The sequence below is a fragment of the Salvelinus namaycush genome, chromosome 39 (genome assembly GCF_016432855.1).
Source record: "Salvelinus namaycush isolate Seneca chromosome 39, SaNama_1.0, whole genome shotgun sequence".
NCBI classification, from domain to species: Eukaryota; Metazoa; Chordata; class Actinopteri; order Salmoniformes; family Salmonidae; genus Salvelinus; species Salvelinus namaycush.
In genome coordinates this window covers 1239118-1251465 of record NC_052345.1, presented here as the reverse complement: position 1 = coordinate 1251465, position 12348 = coordinate 1239118, and the positions used below count along the sequence as shown (strand labels likewise).

Here is a 12348-nt window from a genome sequence, read left to right as displayed (position 1 = left end):
TCCCCCCCTCGCTCTCTCTCCCTCCTTCGCTCTCTCTCCCTCCCTCCATCCCTCATCCCATCCATCCCTCCCTCCATCCTTCCCTCTCTTTCCCCCCCTCCCCTCTCTTTACCCCCTCCCCTCTCTTTAACCCCTCCCCTCTCTCTCCCCCCCCCCCCTCTCTTTCCCCCCCTCCCCTATCTCCCAGGTTGACAGTGAGGACACAGGACCAGCAGAATCCTTCTCTATGGATCCCCAGCTGGAGAGGCAGGTTGAGACCATAAGGAATCTTGTGGATTCCTACATCGGCATCGTCAACAAGTCCATCAGGGATCTAATGCCCAAGACCATCATGCACCTCATGATCAACAGCGTGAGTGGACACACACACATACACATACACATACACATACACTTGTAACGGATGTGAAATGGCTAGCTAGTTAGCGGTGGTGCGCGCTAATAGCCTCTCAATCGGTTACGTCACTTGCTCTGAGACCTTGAAGTAGTGGTTCCACTTGCTCTGTGAGGGCGGCGGCCTTTGTGGAGCGATGGGTAACGATGCTTCGTGGGTGACTGTTGTTGATGTGTGCAGAAGGTCCCTGGTTCGCGCCCGGGTCGGGGCGAGGGGACGGTTATAAAGTTATACACGCACACACACACAACAGAGCACCTAAACACACACCAATCTATGAAAAGTATTTATAAAGCCCTTTTTTACATCAGCAGATGTCACAAAGTGCTATACAGAAACCCATCCTAAAACCCCAAACAGCAAGCAATGCAGATGTAGAAGCACGTGGCTAGGGGGAGAGAGAGAGGGGCAGAGAGAGAGAGGGAGAGAATAAAGTGTACCTTCAGACCCTGAGATGGTGAAAGAGAAATGGGTGAATTACAGGGAGCATACTTAAGATTACACACGACACCAGAAAAGACAGGAGAATTATACCAGATGTAACAGGAGAATTATACCAGATGTAACAGGAGAATTATACCAGATATAACAGGAGAATTATACCAGATATAACAGGAGAATTATACCAGATATAACAGGATAATTATACCAGATATAACAGGATAATTATACCAGATATAACAGGAGAATTATACCAGATATAACAGGAGAATTATACCAGATATAACAGGAGAATTATACCAGATATAACAGGAGAATTATACCAGATATAACAGGAGAATTATACCAGATATAACAGGAGAATTATACCAGATGTAACAGGAGAATTATACCAGATGTAACAGGAGAATTATACCAGATGTAACAGGAGAATTATACCAGATATAACAGGAGAATTACACCAGATATAACAGGAGAATTATACCAGATGTAACAGGAGAATTATACCAGATGTAACAGGAGAATTATACCAGATGTAACAGGAGAATTATACCAGATGTAACAGGAGAATTATACCAGATATAACAGGAGAATTATACCAGATATAACAGGAGAATTCCACCAGATATAACAGACTGACCCTAGCCCCCCGGCACATAGACTATTGCAGCATAGATACTGGAGGCTGATACTGGGGGGGGTGGTCGGGGGACACTGTGGCCCTGTCCGACTATACCCCCGGACAGGGCCAACCAGGCAGGATATAACCCCACCCACTTTGCCACGGCACAGCCTCGACACCACCAAAGAGATATCAACAGACCACCAACTTACTACCCTGAGACAAGGTGGTGTATAGCCCACAAAGATCTCCTCCACCACACGAGCCAGTGGGAGCGCAACACCAGACAGGAAGATCACGTCAGTGACTCAACCCACTCAAGTTGAGTATAGCCTTGCACGATGTGATTCACCCCTTCTAGGGACGGCATGGGAGAGTACTAGCAAGCCAGTGACTCACCCCCTTGGCAGAGAATCCTAGTAGAGAGACTAAGGAGCTGGCTAGACGGAGACAGCAAGGTTGCTTCATTTTAGCCTGAGACTCTGACACACACACACACATAACCCCAGGCAGAACAACATAAATGTGGTCTCAGGTCCTCCGGGAGAGAGAGAGAATAAAGTGTACCTTCAGATCCAGTCAGACCCTGAGATAGTGAGCGAGAAATGGGAGAATTAGAGGGAGCATACATAAGAATACACAGGACACCAGAAAATACAAGAGATTTACACCAGATATAACAGGAGAATTCCACCAGATATAACAGGAGAATTATACCAGATATAACAGGAGAATTCCACCAGATATAACAGGAGAATTCCACCAGATATAACAGGAGAATTATACCAGATATAACAGGAGAATTATACCAGATATAACAGGAGAATTCCACCAGATATAACAGGAGAATTCCACCAGAAAAGACAAGAGAATTACACCAGATATAACAGGAGAATTATACCAGATATAACAGGAGAATTCCACCAGATATAACAGGAGAATTCCACCAGATATAACAGGAGAATTACACCAGATATAACAGGAGAATTACACCAGATATAACAAGAGAATTACACCAGATATAACAGGAGAATTACACCAGATATAACAGGAGAATTACACCAGATATAACAGGAGAATTACACCAGATATAACAAGAGAATTATACCAGATATAACAGGAGAATAACACCAGATATAACAGGAGAATTACACCAGATATAACAGGAGAATTACACCAGATATAACAGGAGAATTACACCAGATATAACAGGAGAATTACACCAGATATAACAGGAGAATTACACCAGATATAACAGGAGAATTATACCAGATATAACAGGAGAATTACACCAGATATAACAGGAGAATTACACCAGATATAACAGGAGAATTATACCAGATATAACAGGAGAATTATACCAGATATACCAGACTAACCCTAGCCCCCCAGCACATAGACTATTGCAGCATAGATACTGGAGTCTCATTCTGGGGGGGTCGTCGAGGGACACTGTGGCCCCGTCCGACTATACCCCCGGACAGGGCCAACCAGGCAGTATATAACCCCACCCACTTTGCCAAGGCACATACCCGACACCACCAAAGAGATATCAACAGACCACCAACTTACTACCCTGAGACAAGGTGGTGTATAGCCCACAAAGATTTCCTCCACCGCACGAGCCCGAGGGGGCGCAAAACCAGACGGGAAGAGCACGTCAGTGACTCAACCCACTCAAGTTGAGTATAGCCTTGCACAGCGTGATTCACCCCTTGTAGGGACGGCATCGGAGAGTACTAGCAAGCCAGGTAGAGAATCTCAGTAGAGTGAACGGAGCCGGCCAGGCAGAGACAACAAGGGTGGTTTGTCACGCCTTGTCGTTCACCTTCGCACCCCTGGGCCAGACTACACTCAATCATAGGACCTACTGAAGAGAAAGATTTAAAGGTTGAGACTGAGTCTGCGTCTCTCACGTGGATCGGCAGACTATTCCATAAAAATGTATCTCTATAGGAGAAAGTCCTGCCTCAGTAAGGACAGTAAGGAGGCCTGCGTCTAGTGATCATAGCGTATGTGTAGGTGCAGTTGAGGTCGGAAGTTTACATACACCTTAGCCAAATACATTTAAACTCAGTTTTTCACAATTCCTGACATTTAACTCTGGTAAAACTTCTCTGTTTTAGGTCAGTTAGGATCACCACTTTATTTTAAGAATGTGAAATGTCAGAATAATAGTAGAGATAATGATTTATTTCAGCTTTTATTTCTTTCATCACATTCCCAGTGGGTCAGAAGTTTACATACACTCAATTAGTATTTGGTAGCATTGCCTGTAAATTGTTTAACTTGTGTCAAACATTTCGGGTACCCTTCCACAAGCTTCCCACAATAAGTCGGGTGAATTTTGGCCCATTCCTCCTGACAGAGCTGGTGTAACTGAGTCAGGTTTGTAGGCCTCCTTGCTCGCACACACTTTTTCAGTTCTGCCCACAAATGTTCTATAGGATTGAGGTCAGGGCTTTGTGATGGCCACTCCAATACCTTGACTTTGTTGTCCTTAAGCCATTTTGTCACAACTTTGGAAGTATGGTTGGGATCATTATCCATTTGGAAGATCCATTTGCGACCAAGCTTTAACTTCCTGACTGATGTCTTAAAATGTTGCTTCAATATATCCACATAATTTTACTGCCTCATGATGCCATCTATTTTGTGAAGTGAACCAGTCCCTCCAGCAGCAAAGCACCCCCACAACATGATGCTGCCACCCCCCGTGCTTCACGGTTGGGATGGTGTTCTTCGGCTTGCAAATCTCCCCCTTTTTCCTCCAAACATAACGATGGTCATTATGGCCAAACAGTTCTATTTTTGTTTCATCAGACCAGAGGACATTTCTCCAAAAAGTACGATCTTTGTCCCCATGTGCAAACCGTAGTCTGGCTTTTTTATGGCGGTTTTGGAGCAGTGGCTTCTTCCTTGCTGAGCGGCCTTTCAGGTTATGTCATTTTACTGTGGATATAGATACCTTTGTGCCTGTTTCCTCCAGCATCTTCACAAGGTCCTTTGCTGTTTTTCAGGGATTGATTTGCGCTTTTCGCACCAAAGTACGTTCATCTCTAGGAGACAGAACGCATCTCCTTCCTGAGCGGTATGACGGCTGCATGGTTCCATGGTGTTTATACTTGCGTACTATTGTTTGTACAGATGAACGTAGTACCTTCAGGCGTTTGGAAATTGCTCCCAAGGATGAACCAGACTTGTGGAAGTCTACAAGTCTTTTTTCTGAGGTCTTGGCTGATTTCTTTTGATTTTCCCATGATGTCAAGCAAAGAGGCACTGAGTTTGAAGGTAGGCCTTGAAATACATCCACAGGTACACCTCCAATTGACTCAAATTATGTCAATTAGCCTATCAGAAGCTTCTAAAGCCATGACATAATTTTCTGGAATTTTCCAAGCTGTTTAAAGGCACAGTCAACTTAGTGTATGTAAACTTCTGACCAACTGGAATTGTGATACAGTGAATTATAAGTGAAATAATCTGTCTGTAAACAATTGTTGGAAAAATGACTTGTGTCATGCACAAAGTAGATGTCCTAACCGACTTGCCAAAACTATCATTTGTTAACAAGAAATCTGTGGAGTGGTTGAAAAACGGGTTTTAATGACTCCAACCTTTGTGTGTGCAAACTTCCGACTTCAACTGTATGTATGGCAGGACCTAATCAGAGAGATGGGTCAGAAAAAGTCCATGTAAGGCTTTGTAGGTTAGCAGTAATACCTTGAAATCAGCCCTAGCCTTAACAGGAGGCACTGGAGTAATATGGTCATATTTTTGGTTCTAGTCAAGATTCTAGCAGCTGTATTTAGAACTAACTGAATTAATTACTCGATGCCAACACATCTTTCTAGATAAGTTACATGTTAAAGCTATGTTGCACTTGGTGACCTCTGACTGTTTCATCCTAACATCGTTGGTGCTGACGTAGATAACAATATCCCTATACCATCTACACTCGCCAGTTTTAGCCTTAGCCAGCACCCTCTTCAGATTAGCCTTAACGTCGGTAGCCCTGCCCCCTGGTAAACAGTGTATGATCGCTGGATGATTCGTTTTAAGTCTAATACTGCGGGTAATGGAATGACTAGCGTTTTCAATTTGTCAGAGCTAATGGCGGGAGGCTTCGGTGGCTCAGACCCCGTGATTGGTGGAGGAGAGACTTGGGAATGCTCGGGCTCTGACTCGTTGCTTAATGGGGAAAACCGGTTGAAAGTATTTGTCGACTGAATGAGCGACACCGGTTGAGCATTCCTACAGCATTTCCCTCCAGAAGCCATGAGAAATTGTCTGGCTGCGGGGACTGTGCGAGGGATTTATACTATTATCTGTACTTACTGGTGGCACGGACGCTGTTTCATCCTTTCCTACACTGAAATGACGATTACATCTGAAGCTGGTCTTACAGCACGGCTATCCTCACCATAAGGCGATAGTTCTCCTGTATATTATCGTTCTCCTGTATATTAGGAGTACAGCGACTGCAGTGACAAGGCATAATGTTACTCAGCTTTTTCGGCTGGTGGCGGTCCTGCAGATCCATGCACAGATAAAGAGCCCGGGGTGAAAAAGTTGAATGAAAAAGTTGAGTGTGGACGTTGGTAAACTAGTTTGATTAAACGGTTATTAAAAGCAGGAAACAAGTTTGGCAGGTAGCCAAGTAGCAACAAATAGCACGTCAGCATGGAGACGACGTGGAAGTGTGAACACACGCGTACACACCAGAACCACACACTTTTGTCAACAAGTCTGAGACCTCATGTCTTATCTTCTCCTCTGCTCTTCTTATTTCTTATGTCCTCTCTCCCCCTCTTCTCTCTTCCCTTCTCTCTCCCCCTCTTCTTTCCTCCCTTCTCTCTCCCCCTCCTCTCTCCTCCCTTCTCTCACCCCCTCTTCTTTCCTCCCTTCTCTCTCTCCCCCTCTTCTCTCCTCCCTTCTCTCTCCCCCTCTTCTCTCCTCCCTTCTCTCTCTCCCCCTCTTCTCTCCTCCCTTCTCTCTCTCTCTCACAACCCTCTCTCCCCTCTTCTCTCCTCCCTCTCTCTCTCCCTCTTCTCTCCTCCCGCTCTCTCTCACAACCCTCGTTCCCCCTCTTCTCTCCTCCCTTCTCTCTCTCTCCCCCTCTTCCCTCCTCCCTTCTTTCTCTCTCACAACCCTATCTCCCCCTCTTCTCTCCTCCCAACTCTCTCTCTCACAACCCTCGTTCCCCCTCTTCTCTCCTCCCTTCTCTCTCTCTCTCTCTCTCCCCCCTTCTCTCCTCCCTTCTCTCTCTCACAACTCTCTCTCCCCCTCTTCTCTCCTCCCTTCTCTCCTCTCACAACCCTCGTTCCCCCTCTCCTCCCCCTCTCCTTCTCTAGGATAAAGACTTCTACCTGTATTCCTGTGGGGAACTGTGGAGTTTGATGTACTAATTCTCTCCTCTCCTCTCTCCCTTCCGCCATCCCCCTCTCCTTCTCTAGGCTAAAGACTTCATCCATTCTGAGTTGTTGGCCTACCTGTATTCCTGTGGGGACCAGGGCAGTCTGATGGAGGAGTCAGCTGACCAGGCTCAGAGGAGAGATGAGATGTTGAGGATGTACCATGCTCTGAAAGAAGCCCTGGTGATCATAGGAGACATCAGTACAACCACAGTGTCAGCTCCTGTACCTCCACCTGTAGACGACACCTGGAGGACCAAGGAACCCAGGTAACAGAGAGAGATACGCATGTACACACACATGTACACACGCAGTTCGCATGTGCAAACACACACTAGGCTCTCACGTGTAGGTTAATGTACATTTGGATGTGAAACTGTGAATATAAATATATTTATTTCCCCTTTTTCTTCCTCTCTCTCCCCCTCGGTCTCTCTCTCCCCCTCTCTGTCTCTCTCCCCTCTCTCCCCTCTCTGTCTCTCTCCCCCCTCTATCTCTCTCCATCTCCATCTCTCTCCCTCCTCCCTCCCCCAGCCCCCCTCCTCAGGCCAGACCAGCCCCGGCCGCTGTCCCCCCTCCTAGTCGCCCCCCGGCAGCAAGAGGCCCCACCGCCGCCCCTCCTCCCTCCAGTCCCCAAAACCCAGCTTTCGGGGCGCCCCTTATCCCCTCTCGACCTGGACCCCCACCAGTCAACACCTACAGTGCAGCGGACCCTGTCGCCAATGTCCCCCTGATCCCATCTCGCCCAGCCAGGGTACCCCCAGCACTGCCCCCCGGCATACCCAGGTAAGAGCTCTGCTCCTGGGCAGGCCGAGTGTGCACACCCCACTTACCTCTGGAGGAATGGAGGCTGGAACTGCTAGAATGGTCTATTGGGTCACAATAGGTCCCTTTTATTGGTAATGATTCATTCAGAGGGGTGGTGGTAGTAGTTGTGGTAGTGGTAGTGGTGGTATTAGTAGTGGTGCAAGTGGTGCTGGTAGTGGTAGTAGTGGGGGTGTTAGTGGTTGTGGTGGTAGTGGATGTGGATGTGGTGGGGGGTTTGGTGGTTGTGGTTGTGGTGGTAGTGGATGTGGTGGGGGGTTTGGTGGTTGTGGTTGTGGTGGTAGTGGATGTGGTGGGGGGTTTGGTGGTGGTGGTTGTGGTGGTAGTGGTGGTAGTGGTGGTAGTGGGGGGGTTTGGTGTTAGTGGTTGTGGTGTTAGTGGTGGGGGGTTTGGTGGTTGTGGTGGTGGTTGTGGTGGTAGTGGTGGTAGTGGGGGGGTTTGGTGTTAGTGGTTGTGGTGTTAGTAGTAGTGGTGGTTGTGGTGGTAGTGGTTGTGGTAGTAGTAGTGGTAGTGGTGGTAGTAGTAGTGGTTGTGGTGGTAGTGGTGGTAGTAGTAGTGGTTGTGGTGGTGGTGGTGGTAGTGGTGGTAGTAGTAGTGGTTGTGGTGGTGGTAGTGATGGTAGTGGTAGTGGTGGTAGTGGTTGCGGTGGTGGTAGTGATGGTAGTGGTAGTGATGGTTGGGTAGTGGACGTAGTGGTTGTGGTGGTGGTAGTGGTGGTAGTAGTAGTGGTAGTAGTGATGGTACTGATGGTAGTGGTAGTGATGGTAGTGGTTGTGGTTGTGGTAGTGATGGTAGTGGTAGTGATGGTAGTGATGGTGGTGGTAGTGATGGTAGTGGTTGTGATGGTAGTGGTTGTGGTGGTAGTGATGGTAGTGGTTGTGGTGGTAGTAGTTGTGGTGGGGGGGGGGGGGGGGGTTGTTGGTTGTGGTGGTTGTGATGGTAGTGGTTGTAGTGGTGGTGGTAGTGATGGTGGTGGTTGTGGTAGTGATGGTAGTGGTTGTGATGGTAGTGGTTGTGGTAGTGTTGGTAGTGGTAGTGATGGTGGTGGGGGGTTTGGTGGTTGTGGTGGTAGTGGTTGTGGTAGTAGTGATGGTAGTGATGGTAGTGGTTGTAGTGGTAGTGATGGTAGTGGTAGTGATGGTTGTGGTAGTGATGGTGGTAGTGTTTTTATTGGTTGTGGTAGTGATGGTGGGGGTTGTGGTAGTGATGGTAGTGGTTGTGGTGGTAGTGGTTGTGGTTGTAGTAGTAGTGGTTGTGGTAGTGTTGGTAGTGGTTGTGGTAGTGATGGTGTTGGTGGTGGGGGTTTGGTGATGGTGGTGGTTGTGGTTGTGGTTGTGTTGGTAGCGGTTGTGGTAGTGTTGGTAGCGGTTGTGGTGGTAGTGATGGTGGTAGTGTTGGTAGTGGTTGTGGTAGTGATGGTGGTGGGGGGTTTGGTGGGTTTGGTGTATCGTGGCTTGTGGGAATGATACATATGTTTTTCTCTTCTCTCCTCCCTCCCTCTCCCTCCACCTTCCCTCCATCTCTTCCTCCTTCACCCTATCCATCCCTTCCCTCCTTCCCTCCCTCTCTCTCCATTCCTCCCTCCCTCCTTCTGTCCTCCTCTATAACAGAAGACCCCCAGCGGCCCCAGGCCGTCCCACCATCATACGCCCTTCAGAGCCTTCACTGCTGGACTAGACAGACAGACAGACAGACAGACAGACAGACAGACAGACAGGCAGACAGGCAGACAGGCAGACAGACAGACAGACAGACAGACAGACAGACAGACAGACAGACAGACAGACAGACAGGCAGACAGGCAGACAGGCAGACAGGCAGAAAGACAGACAAAATGAACAATTACCACTCCTAATGTCCTTTGACTACAAAGAAACACTTTGCGTAACGTTGATGTTTTATTCCCTAACATGATTCAAGACTGTCTTTCATGTATTCTCTCTCAATAACAGAAGACAGACAGATTGTCATGTTATTGTTATGTCATGTATTCTCTCTTAATATGCATATTGTCATGTTATTGTTATGTCATGTATTATTTACATTATTATTTACTATTATTTACTATTTTACTTTTTTTCATTTAAGCAACACTATGTACTTTTGATCACATAGTTTTTTTTTTAGCTTTGTAACAATGTTTAATACCTTCATTTTTGAGAGAGAGAGGATTGAGAGAAAAAAATGAAACCTACATTTTTTGTTTAACTCTAACTTACTTTAAATGAACTGAGTTTAAACCAGGGGATCAGACAGAATTTCAAATCAAACAGGTTTTTGTGAATACCTAGAATACTTCTTCACATGGAAGCACTTATTCCATTTTTTTTTATAACAAATACACTCCATAATTAATAACAAAATACTTATTTCTTTATACTGTTTTAAATGTTTCTATCCTTACTGGATCATATGTACAGTTGTATTTTTAGATCTAATCTTCAATATGCACTTCAATATCTATGCAGGAATATTATAGTAAGTCTTTTCTAGCTCGCAGCTTTTTTGAAATTAATTTTGATGAAATGCTAATTATGCTATAAAATGAATTGATTTCAATGGAAACTAGTTAGCTACAACTGCCCTCACAGTTCACTCAAAGAACAGTGGTAACCGGTCAGGGTTGGTGTCCATTCCGTTTCAGTAAGTTCAGAAAGTTCCAATCCTCTTCAATGCTCTTTAATGAGGAACATTTGGAATTGGAATTTGGTTTTCTCTCTGAATTGACTGGAATTTACATGGAATTGGCACCAACCCTGTAGTCAATATAGATACCTAGTGTCTCGTCAGTTATCGATGTTAGTAGTAGATAGTTGTTAGATAAGGGCCAGGATTCAATCAAAGATGCTTTGTCGATAAGCTCACTGCACTTGACTTTTAAAAGGTCATTTATGACATCCGCAGCGTTTACCGCAAATGCAATCTCTGCAAACATCTAGGAAATTCCCTTTAAAAGGATCATTGTTGAGTGTTGTTTGCTTATCGCTTCTTTAATTAAATCCCGGCTTTTAGCCCAGTCTATTGTAAATGGTAGCTTGCTGTCAATCTGGCCTCTGCTTCCTGAATAGACCAATCAAAATAGACCTGCTTCCTGAATGGACCAATCAAAATGGACCTGCTTCCTGAATGGACCAATCAGAAACCAGACAGAGGGGGTAGTGCACCACAAAGGGAATAGGATGCCGTTTCAGACTCTTTGTATTGTTTTTTTAAAAACGACTTTTTCTATTTTTCTAAGTGCCTCTTACCTGTGGCTTTCCTATTGGATGAACAGATGAATGACATGATACATTAACAAAGGAATGAATCACTGGGTGAACAAGGGATGGTAGAATAGAACAGTATTGTGAAGAAGGTGTATAAAGATGTGATACGGAATAATAAAGAGATAAAGGGACTGAGGTGGCTGGTCTTTTTGTCCAAGTATTTTTGTTCCTGTTCATCCCCCTCTCTTCTTTCTCCTCTCTCTCTATCTCTATTTATCCCCTCATCTCTCTCTCCTCACTCGCTTTCTCTCCCCTCATCTCTCTTTCTCTCCCTTCATCTCACTCTATCACTCAATGAATGCAATCTCTGTAAATTACCTACCCACTGCTCTATAACGCTCCTTGGACTGAATCGTGTCCCGAGTACGGAGCAGCTGACAGACACACCTAACAATGAATACTGATGATGATGATGATGCCTTCTTGGTAATACCCTGTTAAAGTGACATCATCCTACGTCTAACTTCAGGGTCATGTCCCCTAGTCTTTTGTTATGGGCTAGACAATTATATCATCCAATTCGTGAAAACGTGGTTATTTTGTTTTTAAATATCTAATTATATTTGTGTTTGTCAATTAATTTACTTCTGCCAGATGCCTTTTGAGGTTTTGGCTGAATACCATTGCTTTACGTTTTTGCCCGTTGGAGATCTTTCAAAAAGTCTACAAAAGTAAAAAAAAAAAAAAAAATAGGAACTCAAAATAAAACGAGCTCCGACTGGGAAAAATATTTTAGAACGGTCATCGAACTCTGAATTCCAGGTGGGAAACATCTTTCTAGAGCTGTGACTTTACCACCTGAAGAACACTGACGTCGTGATCTGACCTCGTTCCAGAGTTCCCAGTTATCTTGAAAGCACCGTATGCAACGGTCTCGGTGTTAAAATATTATATATGTGTTCGTCGATGAATTCACTTCTGCCAGATGCATGTTTTTGAAGACCTTTGCGTTAAGTTTTTTTGTCACTTGTGCTTTCATAGGCTATACAGCAGTCTGTGTGTTTGTCTGTAAGGGGCAACAGCAGTCCAATCAGGACCATATTAATCCTGGACCGTAGCCACAAAGCATCTCAGAATAGGAGTTCTGATCTAGAATCAGTTTTGCCTGTTAGGTCATAATGAATCAGATTATAGGGACAGATCCTGGATCAGCACTCCTACTTTGAGGTGTTTTGTGGATACGGCCCCGGGTCCTAGTCCTTTACAATAAAATAACAACTACACCGTTACTCAAATCAAATGCTCTGTCTTTTACTGTGTAAACAGAACACAGGTATTAAAATAACTGGCTGCCATGGCGACATGGTGAAGAATGATCAAAGTACTACTCCTTTCTTAGTTACAATCACAACCTTACAATCACACACAATTCTCCACTCAATGATG

The 12348-nt window shown here is 45.3% G+C and overlaps 1 protein-coding gene across 2 annotated transcripts in view; it reads left to right on the top strand.

Annotated features, from left to right (window-relative positions):
* LOC120032396 (dynamin-2-like) overlaps positions 1–11098 on the top strand; it is a 30035-nt gene extending 18937 nt beyond the window's left edge. For both annotated transcript variants that reach the window (XM_038978472.1, XM_038978474.1), the window contains 4 exons: positions 188–352; positions 6914–7140; positions 7406–7657; positions 9307–11098. In XM_038978472.1, coding sequence (XP_038834400.1) covers positions 188–352; positions 6914–7140; positions 7406–7657; positions 9307–9373 — 711 coding nt within the window. In that variant the 3' untranslated portion in view covers positions 9374–11098. The remainder of the gene's footprint in view (positions 1–187; positions 353–6913; positions 7141–7405; positions 7658–9306) is intronic.
* The last annotated feature ends 1250 nt before the right edge of the window (positions 11099–12348 follow it).